General features: G+C 41.1%; 1 protein-coding gene across 1 annotated transcript; it reads right to left on the bottom strand.

The window, feature by feature from the left end:
- Positions 1 to 10,008: 10,008 nt before the first annotated feature.
- On the bottom strand, positions 10,009 to 14,157 carry LOC104235716 (disease resistance protein RPP13-like). Its single transcript, XM_009789528.2, has 2 exons — positions 11,305 to 14,157; positions 10,009 to 10,297 (listed from the first exon to the last, which is right to left on the bottom strand). Exons 1-2 carry the CDS (start codon positions 13,876 to 13,878, stop codon positions 10,286 to 10,288), a joined length of 2,586 nt encoding a protein of 861 aa, XP_009787830.2. The 5' UTR covers positions 13,879 to 14,157; the 3' UTR covers positions 10,009 to 10,285.
- Between the last annotated feature and the right edge of the window lie 2,693 nt (positions 14,158 to 16,850).

Raw genomic sequence — 16,850 nt, forward strand, 5'->3', positions numbered from 1 at the left:
GGGTGTTTTGGGTAGAACCTAGGTTTTCTACAAATTGAGAAGTTGGACCTCAATTTGAGGTCCGATTTCAAAACAAATCATATATTTGGATTCGTGGGAGAATGGGTAACCGGGTTTTGGTCCGAACCTCGAGTTTCGACCACGTGGGTCCGGAGGTATTTTTGATCATTTTGGGAAAAACCTTGTAAAATTTATTTTCATGCATGGGGAGTGATTCATTTAGTAATTATTAATGTGATTAAGTAACTTATGACTAGATTCGAGCGGATTGGTGGTGGAATCAAGAGGTAAAGCTATACTAGAAGCGTGAGTTGAGTTTGGAGCATTCGAGGTAAGTGTTTGTTCTAACTTTGGCTTGAGGGAATAGGATTAGGATGATATTTGCTACTTGCTAATGTGGAGTACGGTGTATAGGCATGGTGACGGTTATCTATGCACCGGAGTCTAGCATGACCGTGAGTCTTGATTGCTTTTAATTCGAATAATGTGACACAAGCTCCTTGTTTATTTGATGAGTTTCATATAATGTGAACGGTTGAGGTAAAATTGTGATTGGTGTACTTTTGGAGCGTTAGCTCGAACATGAATGTGTTAGTTGAGGAAGAATGGATTTAAAAAGGAGAATGTGTTGTGAATACTCCCTTGCCGGGATGTGTAGACTGATATATATATTCTCCCTTGTCGGGATATTTTGGGCTGTTAGCTGTACCCTTGCCGGGTTAAAGGTATTGAGTTGTTATTCTCCCCTGAAGGGGTCTACTACTTACAAAATCAGATGTTTCGAATTATATTATGGGATCGTGCGGCACGCTGTCCACTTATATATGATATTATGGGATCGTGTGGCACGCCGTCCACTTATATAAGTCCACTTATATATGATATTATGGGATCATGTGGCACGCCGTCCACTTATATATGATATTATGGGATCGTGTGGCACGCCATCCACTTATATATGATATTATGGGATCTTGTGACACGCCGTCCACTTATATATGATATTATGGGATCGTGTGGCACGCCGTCCACTTATATATGATATTATGGGATCGTGTGGCACACCATCCACTTATATATGATATTATGGGATCGTGTGGCACGCCGTCCATGTATGATTTTACGAAATGGGATCGAGTGGTACGCCTACCACAAATTAGAGTGATTATTGGTTATTGGCCTCCGTTGCCGGTGACATATTGCGCACTGTGATAAAGATTCGACTGGTAGGCTTTATGGAGGGCATTTCTAGAGCGGGTTTGCTTCCCGTAGCTCCAGCCACATCTCAGGCTGGGGGAGGAGTTCAGACTCCCGATACTCGTACTCCAAAGCCGGTAGCTCCTCAGGCTCAGGTTCCGGTAGTTCAGCCAGCCGTGGCAGTTCAGCCAGCTATGGCAGCCCAGCTAGGTATTGCGGCTCAGTCCAGCGATGGTGCGGCTATGTCCGCGGATACTTTGTGGAGGCTTGATCGTTTCACCAAGCTCTTCACAACCACATATAGTGGCACCCCCTCAGAGGATGCTCAGGATTTCATATTCAGCTGTCATGAGGTTCTACGGACTATGGGCATTGTAGAGACCAATGGGGTCGACTTCGCCACTTTTCGCCTGGCAGGATCCGCCAAGACTTGGTGGAGGGATTTCTGTTTAGCCAGGCCAGCAGGGTCGCCATCATTGACCTGGGATCAGTTTTCAGAGTTATTTCTGGGGAAGTTTCTTCCAGTTACTCAGCGAGATGCTCTTCGCAGGCAGTTTGAGCATCTCCAGCAGGGTCCTATGATGGTCACCCAGTATGAGACTCGGTTCATTGATCTTGCTCATCATGCCATTGTGATACTCCCCACCGATAGAGAGAGGGTGCGGAGGTTTATTAATGGGTTGGCCCAGCCGATCCGTGTTCAGATGGCCATGAGTGTCGGTAGTGAGATTTCATTTCAGGAGGCGACAGATGGTGCCCGCCGGATAGAGATGGCACTTGCTCAGGGAGGTGGTCATGGGTCTGATAAGAGGCCCCGTCATTCTAGTAGATTCAGTGGTACCTCATCTGGAGGGAGGGATTCTTATGGTAGAGGCCATCCTTCGAGGCCCTTTCAGTCAGCTCTCCAGGCTTCTCATGGTACACCAGGTGGTCGTGGTTCTCAACTGCAGTATTCTGACCAGCAACTCTTCAGTTCACCATCAGCACCTATCAGTGCACCACCACTTCGTTATTCTCAACAGCCAAAGGCTTGTTATACTTGCGGCGATGTGAGTCACATTGCCAGATATTGCCCTCGCGCTTCCAGCAGCTCGCAGCAGCAAGGTTCTCGCCTGATGATCCAAGCACCAATTGCCCCACAGCCTGCCCAGCCAGCTAGAGGCGGGGTAGAGGACATAGAGGTGGAGGTAGAGGTCTTAGAGGTGGAGCTCAGACCGCTAGAGGTAGGGGTCAGCCAACAGCAGATCATCCCAGGGATATGATTCAGGGAGGTGGGGCCCAACCCCGTTGTTATGCCTTGCCAGCCAGGCCAGAGGCTGAGTCATCAAATGCTGTGATTACAGGTACTATTCTGGTCTGTGATAGGGATGCTTCTGTGCTATTTGATCCCGGATGTACGTATTCATATGTGTCGTCCTATTTTGCACCCTATTTGGTTATGCCTAGTGAGGCCTTGAGTATTCCTGTATATGTGTCTACGCCAGTGGGGGATTCTATAGTGGTGGACCGGGTTCATCGTTCATGTGTTGTGGTATTCAGGGGTCTTGAGACCCGTGTTGACTTGTTGCTCTTGGATATGGTGGATTTCGACGTCATATTAGGGATGGATTGGTTGTCCCCGTATCATGCGATCTTGGATTGTCATGCCAAGACCGTGACCTTAGCCTTACCGGATTTGCCCCGTTTAGAATGGAGAGGGACTCCTGGTCATTCTTCTCGTAACGTTATTTCTTATGTGAAGGCTCGACGCATGGTCGAGAAGGGGTGTCTAGCTTATCTGGCTTATGTTCGCGACTCCAGCGCTGAGGTCCCGTTTATTGAATCTGTTCCTATTGTTCGGGAGTTTCCTGAGGTCTTCCCTTCAGACCTGCCGGGCATGCCGCCCGACAGGGATATTGATTTTTGTATTGATCTGGCTCCAGACACTCAGCCCATTTCCATTCCACCGTATCGTATGGCGCCGCCCGAGTTGAAAGAGTTAAAGGACCAGCTTCAGGATTTGTTTGAGAAGGGTTTCATTAGACCTAGTGTTTCGCCATGGGGCGTACCAATGCTATTTGTGAAGAAAAAGGATGGTTCGATGAGGATGTGCATTGACTAAGGGCAATTGAACAAGGTGACGATCAAGAACAAGTACCCACTGCCAAGGATCGATGATTTATTCGACCAGCTTCAGGGTGCGAGGGTGTTTTCAAAGATAGATTTGAGATCTAGCTACCACCAGCTGAGGATTAGGGCGTCTGATGTCCCTAAGACAGCATTTCGCACTCAGTATGGGCACTATGAGTTTTTAGTCATGTCATTTGGATTGACTAATGCCCCAACATCGTTCATGGAGTTGATGAACCGAGTGTTCAAACCTTATTTGGACTTGTTCGTGATAGTCTTCATTGACGATATTCTTATATACTCCCGCAGTCAGGAGGAGCAGAAACAGCACCTCAGAGCGGTTCTTCAGACCCTGAAGGATAGTCAGTTGTATGCTAAGTTCTCGAAGTGCGAGTTTTGGTTGAGTTCGGTCACATTCCTGTGTCATGTCGTATCAGCAGAAGGTATTCAGGTAGACCCCAAGAAGATAGAGGCAGTCAAGAACTGGCCTCGACCAGCTTCAGCTATGGAGATTCGGAGTTTTCTGGGGTTAGCAGGTTACTACCGTCGGTTCGTGGAGGGGTTTTCATCCATTGCAGCCCCTATGACCAGATTGACCCAGAAAGGTGCCCAGTTCAGATGGTCAGACGAGTGTGAGGCGAGCTTTCAGAGGCTCAAGGTAGCTCTGACCACGGCACCGGTGTTGGTTTTGCCCACAGGTTCAGGGCCCTATACAGTCTTTTGTGATGCATCTCGTATTGGACTTGGTGCAGTGTTGATGCATGATGGAAAGGTCATTGCCTATGCTTCGAGGCAGTTGAAGGTTCATGAGAAGAACTATCCAGTACATGATTTGGAGTTGGCAGCCATTGTTCACGCATTGAAGATTTGGAGGCACTATCTGTATGGTGTGGCGTGTGAGGTGTTCACGGATCATAAGAGTCTTCAGTATTTGTTCAAGGAAAAGGAGTTGAATTTGAGGTAGAGGAGGTGGTTGGAATTGTTGAAATATTATGACATCACTATCTTATATCACCCGGGAAAGGCCAATGTGGTGGCCGATGCCTTGAGTAGGAAGTCAGCCAGTATGGGCAGTCTTGTTTATATTCCGATCGGTGAGAGACCGCTTGCTTTGGACGTTCAGGATTTGGCCAATCAGTTTGTGAGGTTGGACATTTCTGAGCCTAGTCGAGTATTAGCTTGCACGGTCGCTCGTTCTTCATTATTGGAGCGTATCCGTGATCGGCAATTCGATGATCCCCATTTGTGTGTCTTGAGAGACACAGTGCAGCGTGGAGGTGCTAAGAAAGTAACCTTAGATGATGATGGCGTATTGAGATTGCAGGGGCGAGTTTGTGTGCCCAATGTTGATGGGATTCGAGAGTTGATCTTAGCGGAGGTCCACAGTTCTCGGTATTCTATTACCCCGGGTGCCGCGAAGATGTATCAGGATCTGAGGCAGCACTATTGGTGGTGTAAGATGAAGAAAAACATCGTTGCGCATGTGGATCGGTGTTTGAATTGTCTGCAGGTTAAGTACGAGCATCAAAGACCTGGTGGTCTATTTCAGAGGATTGCACTTCCCGAGTGGAAGTGGAAAAGGATTACGATGGATTTCGTTACTAGACTTTCGATGACTCGGAAAATTTTTGATGCAGTTTGGGTCATTGTTGATAGGCTGACCAAGTCAGCGCATTTTGTTCCTGTTGCAGCCACCTTTTCGTCTGAAAGGTTAGCTGAGATTTATATCTGGGAGATTGTTCGCCTTCATGGGGTGCCGCTATCTATCATTTCGGATCGGGGTATGCAGTTTACCTCACATTTTTGGAGAGCGGTTCAGCGAGAGTTGGGCACCCAGGTTGAGTTGAGTACAACAATTCATCCCCAGATGGACGGTCAGTCCGAGAGGACTATTCAGATTCTTGAGGACATGCTCCGAGCCTGTGTCATTGATTTTGGAGGCTCGTGGGACCAGTTTTTGCCTTTAGCAGAGTTCGCCTACAACAACAGCTACCAGTCCAGCATTCAGATGGCTCCGTATGAGGCGTTGTATGGTAGGCGATGTCGGTCTCCAGTTGGATGGTTTGAGCCGGGAGAGGCTCGATTATTGGGTACGGATCTGGTTCAGGAGGCCTTGGACAAGGTCAGGATTATTCAGGATAGACTTCGTACAGCTCAGTCCAGACAAAAGAGTTATGCAGACCGCAAGGTCAGAGATGTTGCTTTCATGGTTGGGGAGCGGGTATTGCTTCCGTGTATCGCCTATGAAGGGCGTGATGAGATTTGGGAAGAAGGGCAAGCTCAGCCCTAGGTTCATCGGTCCATTTGAGATTCTTGATCGTGTGGGAGAGGTGGCTTATAGACTTGCCTTGCCACCTAGCTTGTCAGCTGTGCATCCCGTGTTTCATGTATCTATGCTCTGGAAGTATCACGGAGATCCATCGCACGTGCTAGATTTCAGCACTGTCCAATTGGACAAGGATTTGTCATATGAGGAGGAGCCGGTGGCTATTCTAGACCGGCAGGTTCGACAGTTGAGGTCGAAGAGTTTTCCTTCGGTGCGTGTTCAGTGGAGAGGTCAGCCTCCTAAGGCATCGACCTGGGAGTCCGAGTCCGATATGCGGAGCCGTTATCCTAATTTATTTCCTGACTCAGGTACTTCTTTCTTTTGTCCGTTCGAGGACGAACGATTGTTTTAGAGGTGAAGAATGTGATGACCCAAAACCGTAATTCTTCCTTGTTCCGGGCTTCCGAGGCCTTGGAAACCTTGCTTTTAGTTGCCTCGATTTGCGTGCACAGTCCGGGCGCGTAGCCGGAAAGCTTTTATGTTGAAATATGCGAATTATGTGAGAAATTTGATGAATTTTGATATTAATATGTATAATATTGACTTCAGTCAACATTTTGGGTAAACAGATCCGGACCTGTGATTCGACAGTCCCGGAGGGTCCGTAGAAAATATGGGACTTGGGCGTGTGCCCGGAATTAAATTCCGAGGTCCCAAGCCCGAGAAATGAATTTTTGTGTGAAATTGTTTTCTGAAATTAATTAAGGAAAATGAAGAAGGAAATTGATCAAAAAATTATGGTATCGGGCTCGTATTTTGGTTCCGATGCCCGGTACGAGTCTTAAATATGTTTTAAGCACTATCTGTAAAGTTTGGCTTCGGACTTAAAATGGGGAATTTGAGTTTTATGAAAGTTGAAAGAAAATCATGTGTTTCGAGGCTTGATCCTATGTATATGATGTCGTTTTGGCGATTTGATCGCACGAGTAAGTCCGTAAGGTGTTTTCGAGATCATATGAATGTTTGGTTTGGAGCCCCGAGGGCTCGGGTGAGTTTTGAGTGGGGCCCGGGAGGTCTTAGACATTAAAAATGCAGGTTCATATATTGCAGGCCTCAGTGGGGCCGCGACCATTTCCGCGCGGTCCGCGCTGGCAGCCACGCGGCCGCGGTGCTTTTCTGTACGGTCCGCGTGGTGGGGTTCAGAGGGTCGACCAGCGCGGCCGCGCACCAAATCAGTGCGGTCCGCGCTGGGTGGGTTCAGAGAAAGCCCACTTCTTCCCTCCCTCGGCGCGGCCGCGGTACATTTATGCGCGGTTCGCGCCAGCCCCATCAAAGTATATAAACTCGGGATTTTCAGTCATTTTTCCACTTTTCAAAAACCCAAGACCTAAGAGGCGATTTTCCAAACAACTTTTCTTCTCCAAAACGACTGGTAAGTGATTTCTAACTTAATTTCTTTATTCTTTGACATCTTTTAACATGATTTCAAATTCAAACCAAAGATTTTCATGGGGGAAATTAGGTGTTTTGGGTAGAACCTAGGTTTTCTACAAATTGAGAAGTTGGACCTCAATTTGAGGTCCGATTTCAAAACAAATCATATATTTGGATTCGTGGGAGAATGAGTAACCGGATTTTGGTCCGAACCTCGAGTTTCGACCACGTGGGTCCGGGGGTGTTTTTGATCATTTTGGGAAAAACCTTGTAAAATTTATTTTCATGCATGGGGAGTGATTCATTTAGTAATTATTAATGTGATTAAGTAACTTATGACTAGATTCGAGCGGATTGGTGGTGGAATCAAGAGGTAAAGCTATACTAGAAGCGTGAGTTGAGTTTGGAGCATTCGAGGTAAGTGTTTGTTCTAACTTTGGCTTGAGGGAATAGGATTAGGATGATATTTGCTACTTGCTAATGTGGAGTACGGTGTATAGGCATGGTGACGGTTATCTATGCACCGGAGTCTAGCATGACCGTGAGTCTTGATTGCTTTTAATTCGAATAATGTGACACAAGCTCCTTGTTTATTTGATGAGTTTCATATAATGTGAACGGTTGAGGTAAAATTGTGATTGGTGTACTTTTGGAGCGTTAGCTCGAATATGAATGTGTTAGTTGAGGAAGAAGGGATTTAAAAAGAGAATGTGTTGTGATTACTCTCTTGCCGGGATGTGTAGACCGTTATATATACTCTCCCTTGTCGGGATATTTTTGGGCTGTTAGTTGTACCCTTACCGGGTTAGAGTGATATGTTGTTGATTTCCCCTAATGGGACTCTCCTTACAAAATCAGATGTTTCGAATTATATTATGGGATCGTGTGGCACGCCGTCCACTTTTATATGATATTATGGGATCATGTGGCACGCCGTCCACTTATATATGATATTATGGGATCGTGTGGCACGCCGTCCACTTATATATGATATTATGGGATCGTGTGACACGCCGTCCACTTATATATGATATTATGGGATCGTGTGGCACGCCGTCCACTTATATATGATATTATGGGATCGTGTGGCACGCCGTCCACGTATGATTTTACGAAATGGGATCGAGTAGTACGCCTACCACAAATTAGAGTGATTATTGGTTATTGGCCTCCGTTGCCGGTGACATATTGCGCACTGTGATAAAGATGAAATGGGAACGAGTGGTACGCCTACCACGTGGTATATGAAAATTGGGATAGTGTGGCACGACGTCCACTTATATATGATATTATGGGATCGTGTGGCACGCCGTCCACTATATATATATATATCATGGGAACCGGAGTTTCTCCTGTTTATTTCCGATATTTCATTTTTATCTGTTACTCCCCGATAGCATGTCCCCTCCTAGCTTTACTTTGTATTATCTTGTTATTGTTTTCTTGCACTTGTATATATATCTGTACAGGTTAATTGTGGTAGGTCCTGTCTAGCCTCGTCACTACTTCGCCGGGGTTAGGCCAGACACTTACCAGCACATGGGGTCGGTTGTGCTGATGCTACACTCTGTGCATTTTTGTGCACAGATCAGGGAGCAGCTTACTGACCACAGCAGTAGGACTTCTGGGAGCTATCTTCAGTCCAGGGACTCTCGAGGTAGCCTAGCTGGCGTTCGCAGGCCGAAGTCCCTTTCCATGTTTTTCGTTTGTTCATCTTGTATCAGACAAACATGATGTATTTCCTTTCAGACATTGTTTGTAGTATTCTGTAGTAGTCCGTGAGCTAGTGACACCAGACCTTGGGTAGTGATGTGTATTAAACTTCCGCACTTTTGGTTTTCAGTTGCTTTAGATTTAAAGTCTTCCGCTTAAATTTTGTCTCGTTTATTATATTGTTTGAAAGAAAGCAGGAAAGGTGTTTTAAATATTTGGCTTGCCTAGCTCCGATAGTAGGCGCCATCACGACACCTTATGGTGGGAAATCCGGGTCGTGACATCCCTCCGCCTTCTTCAACGCCACCCTCCTCCGCCGTCATTCTCCGGTGCTCTGATCTGGGAACCCAATAACCTTCCAAATTTGAAAATAATAGTCTAAACTGTTTACTGGAATACTGAAAAAGTATTTTTCTCTTCCCTACCTTCGTCTCTCAACAGCGTTAAACCCCCTCCAAATCTCGCTCTGTACAAATCTATGCCAATCCAAACATGCGTCCAATGTTGGAAAGTCTAGAGCTTTTTTTTTTTTAAAATAATTATAGTTGACGAATTATTATGATGAAATGATCTATTGATGATTGACCTATGGATTGAATATGCAGAAATGCTAAGGAATTGGTTGAGAATATCTATGAAAAGCATAATTGAGGGAACCTTGTATTAGCCAATACATTAGGTAAAGTGCATTGTGCCTTTCCATTACTTGAATTAATTAAAACAATGAAGTTGATAGGTTGTAACTCTAAACTATTTGTTGCTTTATAGATTCGTTGACGAATTGAGTAACATGGTTGATCGGAAGTTGGACCTGAGTAATTGGCATCTGGAGGTGAGTGATGACTTGAACTATGATTTTTTCCCCCATAAAAGAGCATGATTTGGACATATAATTTTTAATTGAGCTTCTATGTTCGACAGAATTGAGTTTTTCTGTAAAGATATATGCATCTGATATACTTTGGCATGTTGGGACAAGTTTGAGATTCGTAAGTTGATACTTGAAATATGTATAAAGTATGTCTTACGAGATTGTTGATATGATATGAACTTATCTTATTTGAGATTACTATAGTAATTTTTTTCATATTTCATTGAGTTACATTAAGCTGATGTTAACTGCATATTAACTTTTGGATTGCGACTTGTGATGAGATTGGCCTCCAAGCTGAGTCGCTATATATGTGTCATGGTATATTTATCTGAACTTATGATCCAAATGTTATGTTCAGAAATGCTGAAATGTTTATACAGATGCTGAAACATATTACAGAAAGCCTTGCCTTATATGTGGATAAGCAAGATAACAGTTGAACAATTAAAACAATAGAAAATAATTTTTCGAGTATAATCCCAAAAACAATTGTCTTCAAACCAATTTCAAACATTCAAAAAGAAACTAAACAGAGAACACTGAAAGTTGAGATAAGCTCTCATTGACAGTGCTGAAATACTCTGTATAGACAACTTCGATTAGTACTTCTAAAATCCAACTGCGAATGTGTCAAAGTACTTGGCAAAAATTCCGAATCTAAAATCCATTAATAGCTGCTTCTCCTGTTTCACCTAAATCCAAAGCTATTTAATATTCATAATTAGTCTTCAAGAAAATACAAAAAACTATGAATTACCTGAAATGACTAATTATAATCTTCATGACAGTATCAAGTGTCAACCAAATAATAGTTTTCCAATAAAACTGATTACCAAAATAAAAAGGATTTCCAAAAAACTCGGGTTGCTTTTTCACGAGATGTTTTTCACTAGGAGTAATTTTCTAGTGTTTGCCTATCAGAACATTTTCCAACAAAATGGGGAAAATGACTTTCTCCTTAAAACTATCTTAAATTTTACCTTCTTATTAGTTGCTCCAATTACTCAGACATTTTTATTAATCTTAATTAGCATATAAATATGTCATTAAACAGTTTTCAATTTGATAATATTATTATTAATTTTTAATATATACGAAAAATACTTTGCATTCACCAACCAACAACAACCCAGTAAAATCGCACAAGTGGGGTTTGGGGAGGGTAGAGTGTACGTAGACCTTACCCCTACCCCAAGGGGATAGAGAGGCTGTTTTCGATAGACCCTCCTCAAGTACACGAAAAAGACAATATATCAGTACCAACAACAGAAAACATAGAAATAATAACAGCATATCATAAGTACCAGAAAATAGATGAAAAACAATAACAGTAACACGTAAGAAAGGCTCGGTACTATGAAAAGTAAAAGAAAAGTGTGGACACAATAATAACCACTAGCAGTCTAGAACACAACCCTATCAAACTAGCAGACTAGCTCCACTACCTTCACTAACCAACCGGCGAAAAACATATTTTAGGAAAATGACTTATGTTATACCAAGCACAGTCTCAGTCTTAATTAATTTATTTATAAACAATTACTTATAGTTGATATTTTAGTAAGTTGATAATATAAAAATTCTTTGAATTGTCATGGATATACAAGTAAATGTTTATAAAAATGTCAAACAAAACATTTTGTTGGATCATTTTTATTCATTAAATTTAATGGTCATTATGGATAAGAATTAATTTGTAAATAAAATATACCTCAACAGGAATTGACTTCAACCTCTCCAGGATAGCAACGTCTTTCATTCTCTTGGGAATCTCCTTGAGCTTTGGACAGTCATGGATACCAAAGCCTTTAATCAGAGGCATAGCATTTGTGGCTAAATGCCATCTTTCTAGGTTCCAAAGACTATCAAGACGAAGGAACTCCAGTTGACTAAAGCTGTTACCTTTGCAAGTTATTTCTTTTCCTTCATAAGCTTCCACTAGATCGAGATTCCTTAGGCTTGGCAACATTCCCAGCATAGGCATCGGATCTTCCATGAGTTTCGAATACAAAAGGACCACCATTGTGATGGAATTTGGAAACTGAGGCAGTATTTCTATTCTCCCATCTAACCACAATTCGTGTAGATTTTGACAAGTAGTAAGATATTCAAGGGCTGGGAATGATTCACCACTTGCACAACCCAATATGAGAGTGCTAAGGTTTTTCAAGCTGCTAATGTTATTCAAGGAGTAAGATTTCTTAATATTACGCATGTCTAATTCTCCAAGATTGACTAAATCTACAGGGTCAAAATCTTTCCACTGATCACAACAAATGTATTTAAGAACTTGAAGGCTAGTGAGTTTGCTAAGTTGCAGAGGTGGTGAATAGAAAGCAATTAAATGTCTCAGCTTAATTAGGTTAGATGTCTCGGGAGGTAGTGAGCCGTAGGCTTTTGAACCACTTCCATCATCAAAGAGATTGATGAGTGTCTGTAAATTCTTGAGATTGCCAATGGAGGAGGGGAGATTAATCGGATCGGGAGCTATCAAGCTTAAGAACTTGAGGTGGTACAAACTTCCTATGGCATCAGGTAGTTTAGTGCAATGACAAATCGTCAGATCCAAGTTCAACACATATAAATGTTGGAACACATTACGAAACTTTAAAAGATCCAGCTTACCAAAATCTCGATCTAGAAACATAATTGACCTTAATTTCAAGTTGGAGAAATCAAGTGAGAGATACCTTTGTGCTTGACCATGAATGACATGTCTTAGAGATAAGGAGGATATGGAGTGCTTTCTTCGATCATAAATGTCAAAAAAGTTCACCTCCAATGCCTTTTGCACGGCAAGATCCCGAACTAGATCATGAATCTTGCATTTAATAACTTTTTCCCAAAATGTATCTACGACTTGAATCAAGCTTCGTCTTATAAGCTCATGTAGGAAGCATTCAGCAACATCCTCCATTCTTTCTTCTCCTCTTGGTATGAATCCTTCGGCCATCCACAACCACATTATCTTTTCAACACCGACCATACTATCTTCTGGAAAAATACCAAAGTAAAGAAAACACTGTTTGAGTGAAGTTGACAAATCGTTGTAGCTCAATGAGAGTATATAGGAGATTTCAATCGAGTCATCTTTCATATGCTGCCAAAGGTGGTCCTTCACCTTTTGCCATTCTTCTCGCCCCCTTTTATGAGAAAGTAGCCCGCTTAATACAACAATTGCAAGAGGTAAGCCTCCACACTTGTCCACCATATCTTTAGCTAACCTTCCCATTGCTGGGACCATTGCCTGAACATCAAGTAGTTTCCTGCAAAAGAGGTCCCAACTCTCTTCTTCGCTAAGGAAACGAAGTTTATAGACAAAACCTTTGTCATCTGCTCTTTTAGCAACATCCTCCTTGCGTGTGGTAATAATAACTTTGCTGCCATTCTTGCTATCTGGGAAGGCTCTTTTCAAACTTTCCCATGCCTCTCTCTGCCATACATCATCAACCACCACAAGATATTTGCGAACTTTCAAGAGGTCACGAAGGTGAATTTCTAGATCCGTCTCTGTCATCTTTTCCAACAAATCCAGACTTTCCTTTGTGCGACCTTGGATGGATTTTATGATATTCCTAAGGAGATCCATGGTGTTGTACTCTTGAGAAACACATATCCAAGTGCGTGTTTGGAAGCTAGAGACTACATTAGGAGAGTTGTAGAGGTTTCTTGCAAGAGTAGTCTTGCCTAAACCACCCATACCATAAATGGAGATGACACTTCGACGAGGCTCTTCTTTGAGAAGTTCAGCTAGCAAGCTTTCTACAACATCCCGAAAGCCAACAAAAATATGATCGTCATCTATATACGAGGTAGTTCTCCTCAATGTTCTAACCATAGCGGACTGATTACTTGGCCCTTCTCGTGTATTGTTGATGTCTCTAATACCATATGTCTCCCGTTTGCGAGATATATCCATGATTCGCTGCTTGAATGATTGGATCTCCTTGACGACTTTGTAGAATTTGGTCTCCTTCCTACATATGCAGGCGCAAGCCATCAGACGGCTAGCAAATCCAGGGTCACTACCTTTATCAGACTCAAAGGTGTAAGTCTCGAGTATAGCGACAGCGTCATTAGCAATAGAGTTGATCTCAAACACCCATTGTTCAACTTTTTGATCTTCATTTTGTTTTTGTTCTGCATCTTTGAGGAAAGATTGCATGAAGAGCAGCTCATTTCTCAGCCACTGCACATCCTCTCTCAGACTTCTAAACAGGGCAACTTCTTGTATGAGGAAATCGCCCAGTTTTTGAACAGCAAATGATACAATGGCATCAACCATCTTCAGGTGTCTTGGTTTTCTCTTTAGTCAGAGCTGGAAAAAGAGGTCTGTCTATTGGAAGAAAGCTGGTGTTCAATTGATATTGTATTATTGATGGAGTATTGAAGATATTTGAAGGAAGATGGAGAATGAGATATATAGACATGAAGCAGTAAAGAGAATAAATTATTAACAAGCAAAAAGAAGGAAAAGGTCAAGTTGACTAAACTGAAGCTGTTTATTGTAAGTTTGGTTGCATAATCCAGGCAAGAACAAGTACGCGGTGACATTTATTATTGAGTAGAAGTATGTTCTTGTTCTAACCAATCAAAATTGTTACAAGTTTCTTTATCAATTTATATTGTTATAGACTAATTTTCTCTCTCTACGCAAAATTTAATTTACTTTAATTTAATAAAAGTCTATGTTTTCTTCTTGATAATTTTTAAGTATATACTTGGCGCGGTGCATCACTCTGTATTTTGCACGATCACACATTTTTTGCGTTTTTTAGTGTATTTCGTGCCTTTAGTAAAATGTACCTTCCATCGTTACACCATACATAATGTTAGAAACTCTTTAATTAATACGGAAAATTTTATTTTGTGTCTCATACAACTGACACTAGTTGTATGAGACAACTTTTTTGTCTCACAGTTTTGTGGACCCAGAAGTGTAAGATTGGGGTCCACAAATTTGTGAGACAAAAAGAAGCCTCATACAACTAGTGTAAGTTGTACGAGACACAAAATAAAACTTCTCAATTAATACCAATAGATTCTTTCACAATTTCAACCAACTTATTGCCAGGAGTCTCTCCAAGGATGTTCAAACTTGAAAGAACTTAAAATTATTTTTGATAAAGGGTGTGCAATATAAGTTATATATTGTAAAACTTAATATTTTACTTGTAGTTTTTCGACGAAGGATGGTTGGCCACCCTAAGGACTTAATATTTTACTTGTCTAATGGACCACTTGGTCCTACAATTTAAAACGCTACAATGTATGCAGAACGATTTTATGTTTTTCGTTAATTTTTTCTCCTTATTAATCAATTGTCAACGTAATACAAAATATTATTATATAAAACTAAGAATAAGGCGATATAGGCCTATAGATACCATATATGGCGGACCAAAACACTTATCGATTTGGATTGTTTTGGTTTTTGTCGGTATGTACATGAGATAGGTTGGTAAAATCGAACCAAACAAACTATATCGATTTGGATTGGTTTAGTTTTATCATTATTTTTGGGATTTTCGGTGTTTTTTATTATATGAATATTATTTCAATCTTACTTTGTTAAAGTTATAGATAAAGTTTTTATAATCTAATATATATTTAGTGAAAATTGAAAAAGCTGACAAATATAAGATCTATTAAAATATCTTATGGGAGAATTTTTTAGTTACACATGATAGTATTTTCTTAGTCGTCTAACAATAATTTTTCATTGAAGTAGGCGTTGTAGGTTAAAAGAATTTAATAATTAGACAAAAAAAGCAATATGAAAACCTGAAAAATGATATATTTTATTTAATTTAAAATAATCGATAAAATACCATTTCAAATTCGAAAAAAATATAAGAGTTTAATAGATCTTGACATATGAATATGGAAGATTAAAGAGATTGACACATTTCAATAATACTTAATAAGAAAGTGATGACACATACTATTATTTAAAGTAAATAAAACTGGATGCACTTCATTGTTCTATTAAACATTACACCCCATGAGAGGATCACAAATAATTTTTAGACATTTTAAAGAAAATTCCATCTAAAGCCCTAAAAGTATGTATAAAAATTATATATTTATACATCGGTTTGGTTCAGATTTTTTACTCAATATCAAATCAAATAAAATAAAATAGGGATGACAATAGGTAGAGCTGTCAATATGGGTCGTGCCAGGTTAGCCCAGTCCAGGCCACATGGGCTTTAGCAATTGAGGGTTGGGCTGGGCTAGCCCACCATTTTGGTGGTCTTATGATGATCAGCCCACCCCAGCTCTATGTGGGCCGCGGGTAAGGGTATCTAACGGGTGGACCGAGCCGGGTTGGGTAGGCAAAATTAGGAACCGGACGGGTTGAGAACCGGGTCGATTACGAGTTAGTGCTTACTGGGTTTAACAGGTTCAGGTTTATCCGGGTAAAAATTGAACCGTACGGATTACGGGTACAAGGGGCCGGGCCGCCGGGTTAGTGTATTTTTTTTTATTTTTTTATTTTGTATAACTATTGTAAGTTATATTAATATAAAGTAAAAATATAAAGAATACAATGAAGATGGACAAAATTGCACTTATAAATTGCAAGTGCCACATTTATTTCAAAATTACAAAATTGAAGTTTGCGTTTAACAAGTAAATTAACGAAAAAAAGGTAAAACTAAATTTTCATGCATAATACTACTTCAAATTAATCTAACAAACTAAAACATTAAGCATAAATACGTCTAATAATTTTAAAATAACACAAATTGTCTCAAATCAACTTAAATATGAATTTTTGGAGGACGCTCAAGACAACTTTCCATATGCCTCCTTAAACTGCATGGGACATACTTTGTCGAAGATTTAAGACTCGACCACAGTTTTTGCATTTTACTTTCTGAACTTCTTCATTTTCTTCTACCACCTCAAAGTGTTCCCAAACATATGAGCGCACTCTAGAAGTATGGGACATGATTTAACTTGAATTGAGAATTTGAGTTTGAGAAATGAGAGATGAGTGAAGAAATGAAGAAGAGGGGGGGGGTGTATTTATAGTTTTTCAAAGGGCTAAATTAGTAATTACGAAAAGGGTTAAATTTAAAAAAAATTGGCCCAAAAAGGGCTAAATGTGCTAAACAGCCGTTGAGCCAACGGTCAGAAAGTAGAAACATTTGAAAAAGAGAGTTGAAAGTAGCCGTTATATCGGTCTGGGCAGGTCCGGTCCGGGCCAATTAACCGGTTCTACAGTAAAAATCGTTGACCGGGCCGATT

The sequence above is a fragment of the Nicotiana sylvestris genome, chromosome 4 (assembly GCF_000393655.2).
Source record: "Nicotiana sylvestris chromosome 4, ASM39365v2, whole genome shotgun sequence".
NCBI lineage: Eukaryota > Viridiplantae > Streptophyta > Magnoliopsida > Solanales > Solanaceae > Nicotiana > Nicotiana sylvestris.